The sequence below is a fragment of the Erpetoichthys calabaricus genome, chromosome 7 (genome assembly GCF_900747795.2).
Source record: "Erpetoichthys calabaricus chromosome 7, fErpCal1.3, whole genome shotgun sequence".
In the NCBI taxonomy this organism is placed as follows: Eukaryota; Metazoa; Chordata; class Cladistia; order Polypteriformes; family Polypteridae; genus Erpetoichthys; species Erpetoichthys calabaricus.
The window spans coordinates 72,756,829-72,772,520 of NC_041400.2; the positions used below are offsets into that span (position 1 = coordinate 72,756,829).

Consider the following 15,692-nt stretch of genomic DNA (forward strand, 5'->3'; position numbering starts at 1 on the left):
AACCAAAAAAAAAACAAAAACATAGATCAAAGGAAGTCACTGTATATATACATTCTGTGAGGGCTGACTGAAACATATTGAGAGAGGCTGTACTGTACGTACTCAGTGGTGGAGAAGTCAGTGTCAAGGAGGCACTGTGAACTGCATGCCAGTAGAAGGACTGGCTTTGGTTTAGTCACAGTCATAATTTAACCCCAATTTTGGTGACCACAAGTGATGTTTCTTTACCACAGCAACAAAGAATTGTGACTGAATTTTGTGTTAATCTTGGGGAAAGTGAACAAGAGACTTTTGAAAAATGTTGATCAAGTACGTGAATCAGAGACAATGACCAGGACAACCATATTCTGGCAGGAAAAAAACAGAAGTGAAAAGGTGAAAAAGCTACTGGTACAAGTCACGTATGTTGCTGCTACATGTCTGAATGTTGAATTGGTTTTGGATTCCTGAAAGAAGTAAATAGAGTATAAAGGAAAGTAATTTAAAAATGAATAGCTATCCAGCAAAGACTAATCTGTACACTTTATTAACCTTTGTAAAATGTTTGTTGTAGAATATACAAAACCCAAGTCTAGTCTATACACTACCAATAAGATTTACTGCAGTTACAATAGAAAAACTGAACTACACAAGGAGCAGTAAGGAAATGCATAATTAAACAAAATGTATGACTTGCTTCATGTGGCTAAGGGAACCAAATCATATTTGTTCTTGAGCAGAATTTGCAGAGACATCACAACCAACCAACACCACATTCAGAACTATGAAAGACATTGGAAAAAGTTTGATCAATTACATTTTCTCAGTCTCATTTCAGAATATTACATTACAAATGCAGTCTGAAAAGCTCCGCTTTCTACCACCTAACAAAACATTTCACAAAGGTTAAATGGTCTTCATTTGAAAACTATCCTGAATTCTAATAAGCTGTAAGCTTGCAAGACTTACCCTGAACTCTGCTTCCAGCCCACTGCAGTTGGTGCTGCCCACCTTGCTGTAGAGTTTCTGCAGATGTGTTTCTAGTGAGGTCACCTCTAGCTCTGTGTCACCATACAGGTAATGTTCTAAGAGAGCCTGGTAGATGAAGACGTACTGCATCTACAACAGACAGGGTCAGTTTCAGAAACATGGCAAAATGTAGACTCTTGCTATTAGAACATTACACACACAATTCAAAGATGTCACAAGTGACCCCCATCACAAAAACAAACAAAAAAATAAAAAATGGAATATCAGTGAATGAAACGTGTTTGCAACAGGCACAACACATTCTCTATCTGCTTAAAAAATCTCTGTTCCTTTTAAAATTAAAGCTTTAACTTCTCCTATGGCATCTTTTTTATTACACTTTCTAAATAGTTTCAGTAGCTGCAAAAACATCTGGATGTCGCAGCAATCCAATGGTTTCACTTTCTGCACCAGATTTAAAAATTTGTTGCTCTGAGCCGACAGAACATTCAGCAAGACAGCAACCATGTGCTGACCTTAACTGGAGTTTGCAAAATTTTAATTTTGTTGTGTTTGGTCTTTCTGGATGGCCACCAGGTTATGTAGGAGCTCACTGGTGGCTGTCATTTATGCAATTCATTTCTTATGGGGTGAGATGCCTTACTGTTTTTTGAATTTATGATTTAAAAGGAAGTAACAATATAAATACCATAATAAAAATTAATTTTAAATGGGTACCTAGCTGACAAGACGTAGCTAATGGAAAGATGGAGACAGCATTCATGTGACTGATCAAGGAAAAGAGAAAAGGAAAATCACATAATCTCAAACATATCTACATGCTAATTTGGCAAGGCAAAACCCGCTCTGGAAGAATGAGGATCTGTGTAGAAAGATGCAATTGCCCACTTGGTACTAGAGAATAGGTGGCCCCACAGAGACTAAGGTAACAAGACTTCCTGACTGACACGTGGCAGAAGAGTGTTACTACCTTGGAAAGCTGGGAATGGAATTGAGATCAGGTCAGAGTAGCCTGGTAAGATGTCAGTATACTTCCTTTATCTTTATCACACAGTACTAGGTTTGTTTAAAAGGGAATGCAGTTTCTTTTTCAGGACGAGCAGAAAAGCGGTATCAAAGATACAACAATTTAAGGATTAGAAAAGATTCAGAAATGCAGGGACACTAGGAGCTACAAAAGGCAGCCAAAAGGGTTGTTTGTGCCATTGCAGAAAGCTCTTCACATAAGTGACACTGTGTGTGCATTTAACCAGTTAAAATGTAAAAGTACTCTCAGGTTAAATATTGTATAATATTTTTGAGAGATCATCACAATTTCTTGCCTAAAAAATATTCTCTTGTTCTGTGATTATTTCCATTACGCAAAACCATAATTTAACATATCTATCCATTGATTTTTTCTCAACCTAGTTATTCAGAGAAGGGGCATGGAGAAGTTGGTGCCTATTCCAGCAAGCATTGTGCACATTGCCATTGTGTGACTGTACATATGCACGCACACACACACACACACACACACTGCAGGCAAATTAGCATCACCAACCCCACCTAAGCTGTAGGAAACTCATGTACACAAGGAAAAAACATGCATACCCCACACAGGGAGCATTTGGGACTTAAACTTCGGTCCCCTTGTTACAAGGCACTGTACCACCGTGCTTCTACAATTTAACACATGTATAATATTTCCATTAGACAATATTATACTTTGAAACATACCTTGTTAAGTTTTGAGACATAAAATGTTTTTGACATGCAATCTACAAAAGATCTGCAAATGCTGCAATAAAGTACAATAATAAAAAATATTGCTGCACATGTGTTTTATAAAAGATCAGCCAAAGAAACCCAATACAAAAATGAATGTCATTCAAGAGCACTGAACATCAGTGTCACTTCAATTTTTAACAGAAGGAGGCCCTTCCAAATCTACGACACTATCATCTCTAGCCACAGACCCCGAATGACATCACAGGAGGGGCATTTCTGCTAAAGGTCTGTAGCCAGACCCTTCTCAAGACAGCTGTGGAGGCTGGTGTTCCTGTAGCAAAACCATGACGATGAAAGTGACCCCAGCACTAGGTCTAAAAATTGCCTTAGAGCAGAGGCTGATAGAGTCTAGAGACCAGTTGGGGCCAAGTATGTACACATGAGATAGGAAGAGTGACAGACGCAGGAGATGAGAGTTTTTTTTATGGTACACTAGAGGTGGGCAGGAGGAGGATGAACAGGGTTCAGTACCAACACAAGTGGACCATTAGGCAAGAGTTTTGTTTTACTTCTGTTTGATTTATATTTTGTTATCTTTAACTGTTTTATCTCTTTACTGTTTGCTTTATATGATAAGCAGCTATTATTGGTAACTAGGTTTTTTGGGATTATCCCAGGGATAAATAGATGCTTCAAGTGTGCACTCCCCTGTTGCAATATACATAAAGTAATAGGCTGTTTTTTTTTTTTTTTGTCCTAATTGATTCAAAGAGCATAATCCAGTGACAGATAAGGGTCTACTGTCAATGGAGATAGTGAAGACTGGCAGGGCATCCACTCAATATGGACAAAATATTTTAAAATATCCCACACACTACACAATAAAAGTATTACAATATACTAACTGAAAAGCAAAATAATAATGTCATTACTTACATCTGTCTGTACCATCTGACAACGCTGAGCTCGAATTCGTGTCACAAAACCAAATACATCCACTTTGCGTTCTGTGGCCATCATATCTAGCATAGCATCAATTACAATGAAGGTGCCTGTCCGGCCAACACCAGCACTGTGAAAGTAAACAAAGGACAAAAAATCTGTTCATCTTCAAGTAAACTGACAGGATCTAATTTAACATCAAACAATATAATTTAGTGCAGTTTTACTTTAGTTTAAATATTTGCTATTTATTACAGATACAAGTAATTTTGACTTAAATGTATGCTCAAGCGGAACAAATAAGCAGCATTAAATAAACAGATAAACACTAGAAAAACAAAGTTGTATTTGAAAGAATGTAAATGTGTGATTTTTCTTGTCAGACAAATAATCCAAAACAATATGTATTTTATTTTGTTTATATTATAATCTTTTAAATTGTTTACTTAACAGAAACTCATTGAGCTTTGCGTGCAAAATAAGTGGTGGCACATATTTCTGCAACTGTCCTGTGGTTACTAATCAGGATTAAATTATTCATTAATTCATAGAAAACGTTATCATGCTACTACTTGCATTACTTTTAAGTTACTCTCTAAACTAAGAAGAAGGATGACACCAAAATGTCCTTTTAGTATTTTAATAAGGATGAAATCACCATTAGCAGTAAAATTGAATCAAACAAGGAATCTACATTTGCACTGTGCCCTTTCAAATCAATGAACAGAAAAGCAGAAACCTTTACTTCACAAAAATACATTTTAATTCAAAATAAGTAAAGGGACTTAATACAACCACTTGACATAATAGTCGGAAAATAATAAAACTGTTGGCAGTGTAGTGGCCAGGAGACAAGCACTTATTGGTCACCCAGGAAGAATTAAAATTTACGATAGAATCATCGATACCATTATTTTGGTCATGCACATAAAGACTAGAGAAATGGTTTTAAAATCAGATATAATAGAAGAATTTAAAAAGCTCGAGCAGCGTGGGGGACTGCTATTAGTTGGGACATCAACAGTAATATTCAGATCCATCATTATAGAAAAATGACCAGTAAAAGAAACCTCACATAAATCAAAATTATTCACTGAAATATCACGAGTAAGAACGAGATCAAGGATGTTACCGAGAGAGTGAGTTGGCGTATTAATATGCTGTATAAACTTAAATGAGTTCAAAAGTGATAAAAATTCATTGACCAAAAGTTTCGATTCACAACAAATGTGAATGTTGAAATCACCAACAATAAAAACTTTATCATGAGAGAGGGAGATATCAGCCAAGAGATCAGAGAATTCAGAAATGAAAGTATCATTAATTACAGGAGGTCTATAAACCACGGCAAACAGCAGAGAAGGGGAGCTGCACACTTCGAAAAGTTGAAGATCAAAGCTGCTAAACAGACCCCTTGTAAGGCTCCGACACAAGAACATACTTTTAAAAATAGTGGCAATGCCCCCCCCCCCCCCGGTGGAGTCATGTCAGTAAAACAAGAAGAGTCACCATTTAAAATCCAAGTCTCAGTGATGAAGAAGAAATCCAGATTATTTGAGGTAATAAAGTCTTGCAGAATAAAAGTTTTATTAGACACTGATCTCACGTTCAAGAGAGCAGCCTTGATAGAGGTAGAAGAGCTCGCTGCGGGATGAGCACGGGTGAGCGTGCGAAGATTAGCAGTGTTTACTACTCGATTGCAGGCCGAGGAAAAGTGATGCTGTCTTGAAATGGAGAAATTAAATCCGGTGTCCAGCGCCCATGAACCAGTGATGGAGTCCTGAGTGGGAGAAGATGGGTCATAGACTACTCGCAGGCATCGGGGATCAAAGCTCTGGGACTTGAGTCGGCGTTGTTTAACAGCAATTCCGGCTCTTTTCCCACGATGGCGGCAGGTGTGTTTGCGTCTCTGAGGGGCATTCAACTCACTGATACAGGTGGACACCGGCGTCCAGGTGAAGAAGTCAGGAGATGAATAAAACAAAGGTGGAGGTTCACAAAAAATCCAACCAGGAGATGAAAATTGAGAGGAAAGCAAGCCAGAAAATATGTTTAGTAAAGTCTCACGGTCATAGGACAGTGGCCGTTGGGATAAACTAAAACATAAAAACAAAGTTAAAACATAGACTAGAGAGACGAGCAGACAGCCAGCCACACCAGTCGGCGCCATCTTCAACTCGTCAAAATGTCCTTCATTGAAACCGCATATTTTTTCTTATATTTCACTTCGCTCGCCAACCCCTTCCCCCTGCAAGCGCTATGCGCCGCTGTGAAGAGGGGGGCTGAACGCACCCCAAGGAGATGCGGCCGCTCCTCCGAAACCCCTCTTAAACGGTGATACAATGGGAAACAAATAGTTTTTTTTTTTTTTTTTTTTTACCTCCTCTTTGCTGCTGCTGCCGTGCTGCGTGATCTGCATTTCATGCGGTGCTTTAAACGTTTAAAAGCCTGTACAGCACCTGTCCTTTTGTCTCACTGCCTTGTCTCTCTTGTCCCCCAGACATCCTCAAACACTATGCGATCTCTTTTCGCTGTTCCGTTACTTCACCGAGTAATATTTTCCATTTGTTTACACCAATGCGATCTTTACTCTCATTTTTTGAGACTTTTGAATTTTCCTACTTCCATTATCTTTAACCCGCTCTGCATGTGTATCACGGGAAAAATTTGCTATAGAAATAAATGTTTTGCATTTTCAGATATTTTAGAAAAAAACTTATCTTGAAATCCTTGTTTACTTAAAGTAAGTATCTAATAAATTAAAAAAAATAAGTACTGCAGTAGTTCATAAACATTTACAGAGATGGACGAATCTATAGCATGGATCACCAAGATAACTAGTTTTTAATTCCGGAAAACTAAATACAGACTCACAAAGCTTGATGGACTTCCACATGTTTTGGACCTTTGGTACATTCAATATTTTCCTAATCAAAAACAACTTGATACATAGAAAAGCCCCAAGCCCACAGGTACAATCTTAACTGTGGCGTCACTTTTAAAGTCAGCTGCTTCTAGCTTGTCAAACTACTGTGCCTCCAGTGTAAAACCTGGTGTATACTTGACACATCTGTGCTGATTGTGAGGGCAATACAGCAAAAAAGATGTCAGATGTAGAAACATGCACAAATTTTTTTGGAAATGCATGGCAATGTGGCCACAGTGCCGTGTACCCTAAATGGTGAATTTTGAGGAGAAGCTTGTTACATAGATGCCAGAATGATGAACAACGGGCTAATATGACACAACATGTCATCAAAATGCAAGGAAAACAACAAAAATTTTTGGAGTGCATCTCTTCATCATGTGTATCACCCACTCACGAGAATACTATACTCGCCCTCTCTTCACCACTTTTGGTTAATGGGTCTGCACACGTGACGTCTAACTATCCGCTTTCGGGGTGATGATTTTATTACTCTTTTATTGTAGAATCAACTCTCAGCAGCGCGCAGCAGGGCGGCCGTGCGGCACATGCGTACGGACGCCGTTCTCATTCCCTACCATCTTCGCTAATAAGTCTTCAATCTGCCTCAAGAATGAAGTGCCAGATTAAGTGAAAGATTAAAGAAAATGTACTACGTAATTGCAACACAAGAACTAACTTAATCAGTTTTAACGCAAAGAGATGCCGACAAAAGAAGAGAGCTGCTCAGGGAGCAGCAAGCACATCAACCTCTGAGCAAACGAATAATAAATGTACAGAGAAAGAGGATGAATACTATGAATGCTCAAGTCAAGTGTATTCACTGCACGTTATCGTGCAGTGCGCCGTTACTGGTTCTTGAATAAAAGCGTGCTTGTTTTGTTATACATGTACCTTTTGTAAAAAATATTTATTTGATATTTGGACTTCAGTCTTTACACATTATACACTTCATCCATCACAAGCCGCCTGCACCTATGCATCCAGTGATCGGTGGCTGGTGACAGAGGGTGGGTGTTCACACAGCATTTGCTGTGATAGAGCAAGCTGAAAATGGGCACATAAAGCATGTGATGAAGAAATTGATTTACTGTGTTAAAACTGACCATTCTTCATGAGCTGATAGTGACAGCATGATAGATTCTGGCCCAATTGTTAGTGAAGCATACCACAGTGATGGTTTTGCTTTGAATGTGTTCAGCAACTTTCAAAGCTGCCTTTCACTGGATCTCTGGGGCTCAAGAGAGAAGTATTAGGTACAGATAATCCCTTACAGTCTGTTCATAAATATTGGCATGTTAGCTGTAATTCTGATTGAGCCCAAGATACAGTATGTACACAGCAACTATTAAACAGCAGCACACACTAAGTCAGATTACAGGCTGCATGAGTCTGAAGTCCCTTATGAAGAGCTGCCACATTTCTTTGTGCTTCTTGTATATCAAGATGTAATTCAAATGCCTTTACAGTATGGATAAAAAAAAATCATGAATGAGTAACGTTTCAGTTTATTTCTCAGGTGTTTGTGTTTGACAATAATTCACCTGCCACTTCGCATAGGAGAAATAAAAAATATAACGGCACTGATCGAGTGACTGACAGTCAACATGCAAGATCAGCATATTTGCTTTAAAAAGGTTGTTTGACAACAAAGCGATACAAACCTTGCAAAATTCCTGAGTTGGCAATGTCTCTACTGAACTACAGGAAGGTGAAGAAAGTCTGCCAACTGGTGAAAAACTAAACTTACTAAAGTGTTTTTATATTTATTCTATATTTATTAATTTATATATTTTTTTTAAGTTTTACATTCACAGCTCAAAACATCTGATATTGTGAAAATAATCTGGTGGCAGAATTATGTTTTAAATTTGTCCCCTTCTTGTCCTTAACATCAGCCATGTCATCCATATTGTGTATACAGTTGTGAGCAGGAGGGGTGAACGCACCCCTAGAAGACATGGACGCTCCTCAGAAAACACCTCTTAAAAAACGCTGATAGACTACATTCACATTGTTCCCTTACTTACTGGGCTTACTTGCGGCTGCTCTGTTGTGTGATATGCTTCTCACGCTACGCATACTTAACACTAGAATTACCAGAGCCAACGAATAAATCCGGCCCACCTTAAATCCCTTCGCACCTCTCCGTCAGCGTCTTTTGTCTTCTAAATGTGTCGATAAGCCCAAGCAGCAAGCAGCCTGCTATACCATCCCCACACTGCCTCAGAATGGGCAAGAAGTTCTCCCAGTTCCTGCCTTGATTGATTATCTGGGAGTGAGCTACCCAGAATTGTAAGGGGAAATAATTTGATGTGTGTTTTGTGTCTACAACAATCTATGTAAACACATCATTAAAACAGAAATGTTTTCACGTTTTAGTAATAAATAACAAAATTCAGACATGAACTGTATAATGTGTGAAGGCTAATGGCCAAAAATCAAATAAACACTTTCACAAAAGGTGCAAGTACAATACGATACCTTCCGTGGTGCTGTGGTTAGATCTGCCAATTTATAATCCAGAGGTTGCGAGTTCGAAACCAGCTTCCCGGCAAATTTACCATTTTGAGTAGTGAGTTGCTCTTATTGTTAATATTATACAAGATAAACATACCTTTGATTTGTGTCTGTAACAGCCGGTGTACATTTATAGGACTTGTAAAAATTAGCGTTTTTTTTTCTCACTTTTATTCTCTCAGTCACAATCACGATACAACACCCACCCCCCTGCCCCAGATCTGATGTGGTTACTTTTTATCTGAAACTGGGAATAACTGTAAATGTGAGTGGTGTTTTGAGACAATGGAACTGAAAATTCTCAGATCTGGAGGGATAAAAGCTGAAACACAAACGCTGGCGAATCTGCCTTCTACGTATCACACCGTCACTTGATTTTATTTTATTCAGTTTTATTGAGTATTCCTGCTAACGCTGAATTAGTATGCACCTTATGGTCCATGATGTCAAAGCTGCACTGACAAAAAACAGAGGTATAGGTATATATGATATTTGGAATTATTCATTTTATGACCTATATAGTACATTTCAGAAAACACTGCGGCATGGATGCAACATTATTCATATTCATTCGCATGCTTTCTTGCGCTTGTAATCAGTGGCCGTGTTTTTTTTTTTTTTTTCATACTCCAAGACATGCAGAGAAGAGTACAGAGAGGTCAGCGTGAACATGACGGAGAGAATAAAACTGAAATAAATACAATACCATACATTTACAGCTGATCTGACGCTGTTCGTTTTCAAATAATACTGCATTAGTGCGATGATGTTTTCTGATTGGTACTATTCAGGTCATAAAATGATTTCTTCAAAATGTCACATATATGGTCTCTTTCTTTCAGGTGTGTAATAGAAACCACAGCATAGAGAGAAGTGTGTACATTGCAACAGGTACACGTTGTAAATGTAGGAAGGACGGTCCTTGCGTGTGTGTGTGTGAACTATTAACATTTGAATCTGATGATTGCATATAGCGCTGAACTGACCTCTCTATACTATTCTTTCCTCTGCATGTCTTGGAGTACAAAAGAAACAACACGATACAGCAACATGGAGACTGGCAAGATTGGGGGGTTGGTTTGGGGAAACATACGATCACTGATTACAACCGCAAGAGGTTATGCGAATGAATATGAATAATATGAATAATGTTGCATCTGTGTCACAATGTTTTTTTTCCCCCAAAATGTACTATTCAGGTCATAAAATAAATAATTCCAAATATCATATATACATATGTCTCTGTTTTTTTTTTTTTTTTTTTTGTCAGTGCGGCTTTGACTTCATGGACCATAAGCTGCATACTAATTCAGCATGAGCAGGAACACTCAATAAGACTGAATTTAAAAAAAAAAAAAAAAAAAGTGACAATAAGATACAAGTAAGGCAGATTCACCAGCGTATGTAAGTCAGCTTTTATCCATCCAGATCAGAGAATGTTCAGTTCCATTGTCTCAAAACACCACTCGCATCTACAGTTATTCCCAGTGTCAAATAAAAACTAACAGCATCAGATCCTTGGGGGGAGCGGTAGTATGTATCGTGACTGAGAGAATAAAAGTGAAAAAAAAAACCTGCTAACTTTTACAAGTCCTATAAATGTGCACCGGCTGTTACAGAGACAAATCAAATGTATGTGTTTACTGTATAATATTAACAACTAGGGGGCTCCGCCCCCTGCTCGCTTCGCTCGCCAACCCCTGGTGTTGGGAATGACAAAGAGCGTGATGTATGAATGAGATATAGAATAGTGTGAAGGTGTAGATGATGCAAATAGAAAGCAAACAATAAAGTGTGTGGCACAGTGTAAAGGTCTATTGGAAAATTTCTTTGTACACGCCATTTAAGTGTAAAAGGTAATTCCAGGTCAGAACTTGTAATGTCAATGAAGATGGTTATTGTTGTGATCAGAGTCAAGTTTGTCAGAGCTTATAAAGAGTTGTGTCTCTCCAGGAAGTAATGGAATGACTTGGGTATTTATGTTTTCCACATTAATATTTTTTGGACATAATATAGTGCGTTGTGTTAAAAGGGGCATTTGGTCTAATGAGATTGCTGTTCCAAATCTGTCTGTAACTAAGTCGTCGCAGATAAAGGCTTGAGGAATTGTAATAATATGTGGGTGAAGTCCATCTGTATTGGTGAGTGTACCATCTCCCAGTTGTAATAAGCAATTGTTAGGATCTGGTTCTGGACATCGTATCTTTTTTACTAACTGTATCTTTTGAAAGCAATGCCAATTGTCTGCATATTTTAAGGTGCACTGAACAATAGCTGAGCGCATGGAATGTGGAAGAATAGCTAAGCGCTGTCTAAAATCTCCTCCTAATAAAAGTACCTTTCCTCCAAAGCGAATATCATTATTCATAAACGTTTGTAGAAGTTTATAAATGGTGTTGAGTAAGTGACTGGATGCCATTGTACATTCATCAATAATTTACATTTTTGCAAGACGGATGTCACGTGCAGTGCCACCGTTAATGTTCATAGTGGATACCGATTTGTAGGATCTAATGCAGTTCATAAAGATTTCACTTTCAGGTACATCGTTAGTTAGAAGCTTCTGTAGATATTCAGGATATGAATGTAAAGGAGGCAGTCTAATTTGACCCTTTTGACAACAATGTGTAAATGTATTACTTGTATTGCCAGTTGTTTCTTCAGGGAAGTGAACTGAATGACAATGATTGCAAATGACATTCATTAATCCGAATGAATTTTCCTGGTGTATGTTTTGCTTGTGCCGTTTGAGAGGCGCGTTGTTGCATGTGTAGTATTTGGGACGTGTTGTTTTGGAGCTGTAATCGATTTGCCTGTGCTGTGTGAGAAGCTCGTTGTAGCCTTCCTTGCCGTTAACGTATGTCTGAGACGGGAGGTGTTTCGTTTTGAATCCGTGCCTGTTGCGATGCAGCACTTTGATTGATAGATTGCGTCATGTGGATCTAGGATGTAGATTTGTGCATATTTGCGTTGTTGATTTGTTTCAGGGTGCACTGTTCCAATGCGATGCAGTATTTGTGCACATATGGGAAAGCAGTATGGGCCATTGCCTTTTGGTGGCCTGATATTTACTCCGGTAGATACAAAAGCAAATGAACTATTGTAGGATCTAATGCAGTTCATACAGTTTTTACTTTTAGGTACATCGTTAGTTAGAAGCTTTAGTTGAGCTTTGCGTTTTTGGAGCCGAGACATTTTTTCTTTTAGAAATATGGATAAGTAATAAGGAGTATTGCACTCACTGTTAATATGGAGCCTTTTCTGCGGTTGAACGGTTAATAGTGCCTTATTGTAATGAGATCCACCTATGCTGCATAGTGTGAATTGTGTTTGGTCCCGTTATCCGAGCGGTATCGTTTTGTACCTGTGATCGTGAATTCATGACTTGTTTGTTCTTGAGCGTGAGAAATATGGATAAGTAATAAGGAGGATCGCACTCACTGTTAATATGGAGCCTTTTCTGCGGTTGAACGGTTAATAGTGCCTCATTGTAATGAGATCTACCTATGCTGCATATTGTGAACGTGTTGAGATGACGTATGTTTAATACGGACGGTTCATTTAGAAATGGGGCTTTGTGTGTCATTTGTTATTTATGTTACTGTGGTCGTGGGTCTGAATCGTCGTTTTTGTGTACGTTTCGTGTGCTATGTCCGTAGTCTGTCCCGTTTCGTGTCCAATGGGCTTTGTGTGGTGCTCGCTGCTTCTTTTTTTTGTGTGCTTGTGGCTTGTTGAATCCTCCTCTTTGTGTGCGTCCCGTTTCGTGTGCAATGGGATTAAATCCTCCTCTTTGTGTGTGTCCCGTCCGTTGCTTGTGTTTGTAGGGGGGGGGGTTTGCAGGCTCTTTTTTTTTTATGTGCCAGGGGCTTGTTGAATCGCCCTCTTTGTGTGTGTCCCGTCCGTTGCTTGTGTGTGTGTGTGTGGGGGGGGGGGGGGGGGGACGGGGTCGGGGTTTTTTGCTCGTGCGTCGCCTATGTTTGACTCCTTTTTTCTGTGGTCTTGTCCGCCTCTCGCGGCGCCTCATTTCTTGGGGCGCCTGCGCAGTACGGCTTTTTGCGGCTACGGCCCATAGCCGGATGTCCCTGCGTCCATCCAGTTTAGCATTCTTGGTTAGTAATATGGATAAGAGCAGCTCACTACTGAAAACGGTAAATATAGTAGGCAGTCAGGATCGAACCGGGGACTCTTGATTACAAGTCAGCAATTCTTACCGCTACGCCACGGAAGCTGTTGTATCATCCTTGAACCTTTTGTGAAAGTGTTTATTTGATCTTTGGACTTCAGGCTTCACACATTATATATAGTTTATGTCTACATTTTGTCATTTATTACTAAAATATGAAAAACTTTTCTGTTTTAACAATGTGTTTATATAGATTATTGTAGAAACGGAACACACATGAAATGAATGTGTTCGAAATAACAATCTATTTCCACTCTAAAACTCTAGCACTTCACTCCCAGATAATCAAGGAATGAGCTGGGAGAACTTTGTGCACGTTCTGCGGTGGTGGGGGGATGGAATAGTAGGCTGCTTGCTGCTTGTCTTTATCGTCACATTTACAGGACAAAAGACGCTGACGGAGTGGTGCGAAGGGATTTAAGGTGGACCAGATTTACAACTTTTTTCGTAGGCTCTGGTAATTCTAGTGTTAAAAGCCTGAACAGCACTTGTCCTTTTTGGCTGATTGCTTTGTTTCTCTCTCCTCCCCCAGACATCCTCTGCTCCTGTTGGGGGTCCCACTCCCATTGTGCTCCCCTATGATGTTTGTCGAGAACTAACTGCATACTGAGCTCGTTTTACTTCTGAAAGAGACAGGTTTGTTTGAAGTGTTTGAATAAAGTTCCTGTCTCTACAATCTCCTGTGTTTCTGTGTAATTCTGTGACCCAAGAGTGACAAGTGGTACCAGGGGTGGTTGCACAGATGGATCCTGAAGACGATGTGAATGTTCTGTGTCTGGCTAAGAGCTCTGCGCTTTGCCAGTGGAAACTGGACCTGGATCGCCCTGTTCATGCTCAGTTGTAGGATTTAATTCATCTTGTTCACAGCTGGTTTGAGGGGGACTCGATCGAGCAGATTGTGGAGAAAGTAGCCAGTGATGTGGTACTGGCGGGGATTCCTAAAGTTCTCCGCGATGAGTTTTTTTTGTTATGATGTTGACTCGTTCTCCACCTTCGACAAATGATTGGAAGGCTCCCAGGCTGCTTGGAGACAGGGTGGTGCATTTGGTTCGTCAGGGGCACACTCACAACCTGCCCGAGATCGTCACAATGAACAGCAGGCTCAGGGCCCTGGACATCCAGTTTCCTCAGAAAGACAATCCCAGGCTCCCGTTGTTGCTGATGTGACCACATCTAGAGAGGCTCCTGGTCGTAGACGCCGACGTGCGTATTTCCGTAGTGGTGCCAAGTGCAGATGTTTCCGGTGTGATCAGGTCAGACACCTCGCCAGAGAATATCGCCTCTCCCCTGCTTGGTCTTTGGAGGTCGACTTAGCCGAGGTGTGTTGCTCCCTTGTTTCTTCTACTTCACTGAAAAAGGAGCGCTTAATGATCTCCATGATGTTAGTGGGCCACGAGATCCCTGCTTGTTGGACTCAGGCACTGACCTTTGTGTTGCCAGACGTGACTACATCAGCAGTACGTCCCTGTGTAGCACAAAGACTGTGAACATACGCTGTGTACATGGGGACGTTAAGGACTATGAGACTGTGCTGCTTCCTTTAAAATATAAGGGTCGAACTTTAAAGTTTGGACTGCCATTTCGGATTCCTGCCCATGGTCCTTGCTGATTGGCAGGAGGAACGCCCTATTCCCTAGGCTCTTAGCCGAGTTAGGGGCACCAGCCCTTGAGCCCCTTGTCATCATGAACGAAGGGGAGGAACTGGTGGCTGTCGGAGAAGGCCTCGAGCCCCGACTGGACATTGAACCCGATCTCTCCAGTGATACCGGGAGTGACTCCTCCAATTTCCTAGAGTGGCTGGCTGGCTGGCCCATCTACAACGTTTCAACTTGCAAATGCCTCTGAACACAAACCGAGCACTAGCGAGCAGACAGATTTTGTGCGCTTGCAGCATGCTGATAGCTCATTAGATTATCCATTTAAACAGGCTTGCTCTGTTAGTGACTCTTATTACCAAGAGCGTGCCTCCGGGGGCTTGAAAACCCTGCACTTTCTTGAGAAAGACAGCTGTCTTTTTAGAGTGATATCAGATCATTTAGTGGGGGAATTTATTGAACAATTAGTTGTATTTGAAGTACATAGGGACATTCTTTTGCAGTTATCCCACTCTCACATCTTGGGTGGGCACCTGGGGGGCTGATAAGACTAGAGATTGTTTATCAAAACGATTTTATTGGCTGAATATAGGAAAAGATGTTGAGTGATTCTGTACTTTATTTCCTGATTGCCAGATCGTCTCTGTTTATAAACCTCCTCGGGCTCCCCATTCTCCTATGCCTATTTTGAAAGTCCCCTTTCAACGGGTGGGATTAGATGTTGTAGGCCCTCTTCCTAAGAGTAAAAATGGGTATCAATATATGCTTGTGTTGGTTGACTATGCAATGCGATATCCGGAAGAGGCTGTTTTGAAAAAGCCAACTCCCCCACTGTATGGGGACAGTG

At 40.2% G+C, this 15,692-nt stretch overlaps 1 protein-coding gene across 1 annotated transcript in view; it reads right to left on the bottom strand.

Moving 5' to 3' along the window:
• Window positions 1-15,692, bottom strand: part of ptpra (protein tyrosine phosphatase receptor type A) — a 237,339-nt gene that overhangs the window by 33,659 nt on the left and 187,988 nt on the right. Inside the window, exons 15-16 of the mRNA XM_028804668.2 lie at window positions 3,616-3,751; window positions 949-1,098 (exon numbers count right to left, since the gene is read on the bottom strand). Of these exons, the coding sequence (XP_028660501.2) occupies window positions 949-1,098; window positions 3,616-3,751 (286 nt within the window). The remainder of the gene's footprint in view (window positions 1-948; window positions 1,099-3,615; window positions 3,752-15,692) is intronic.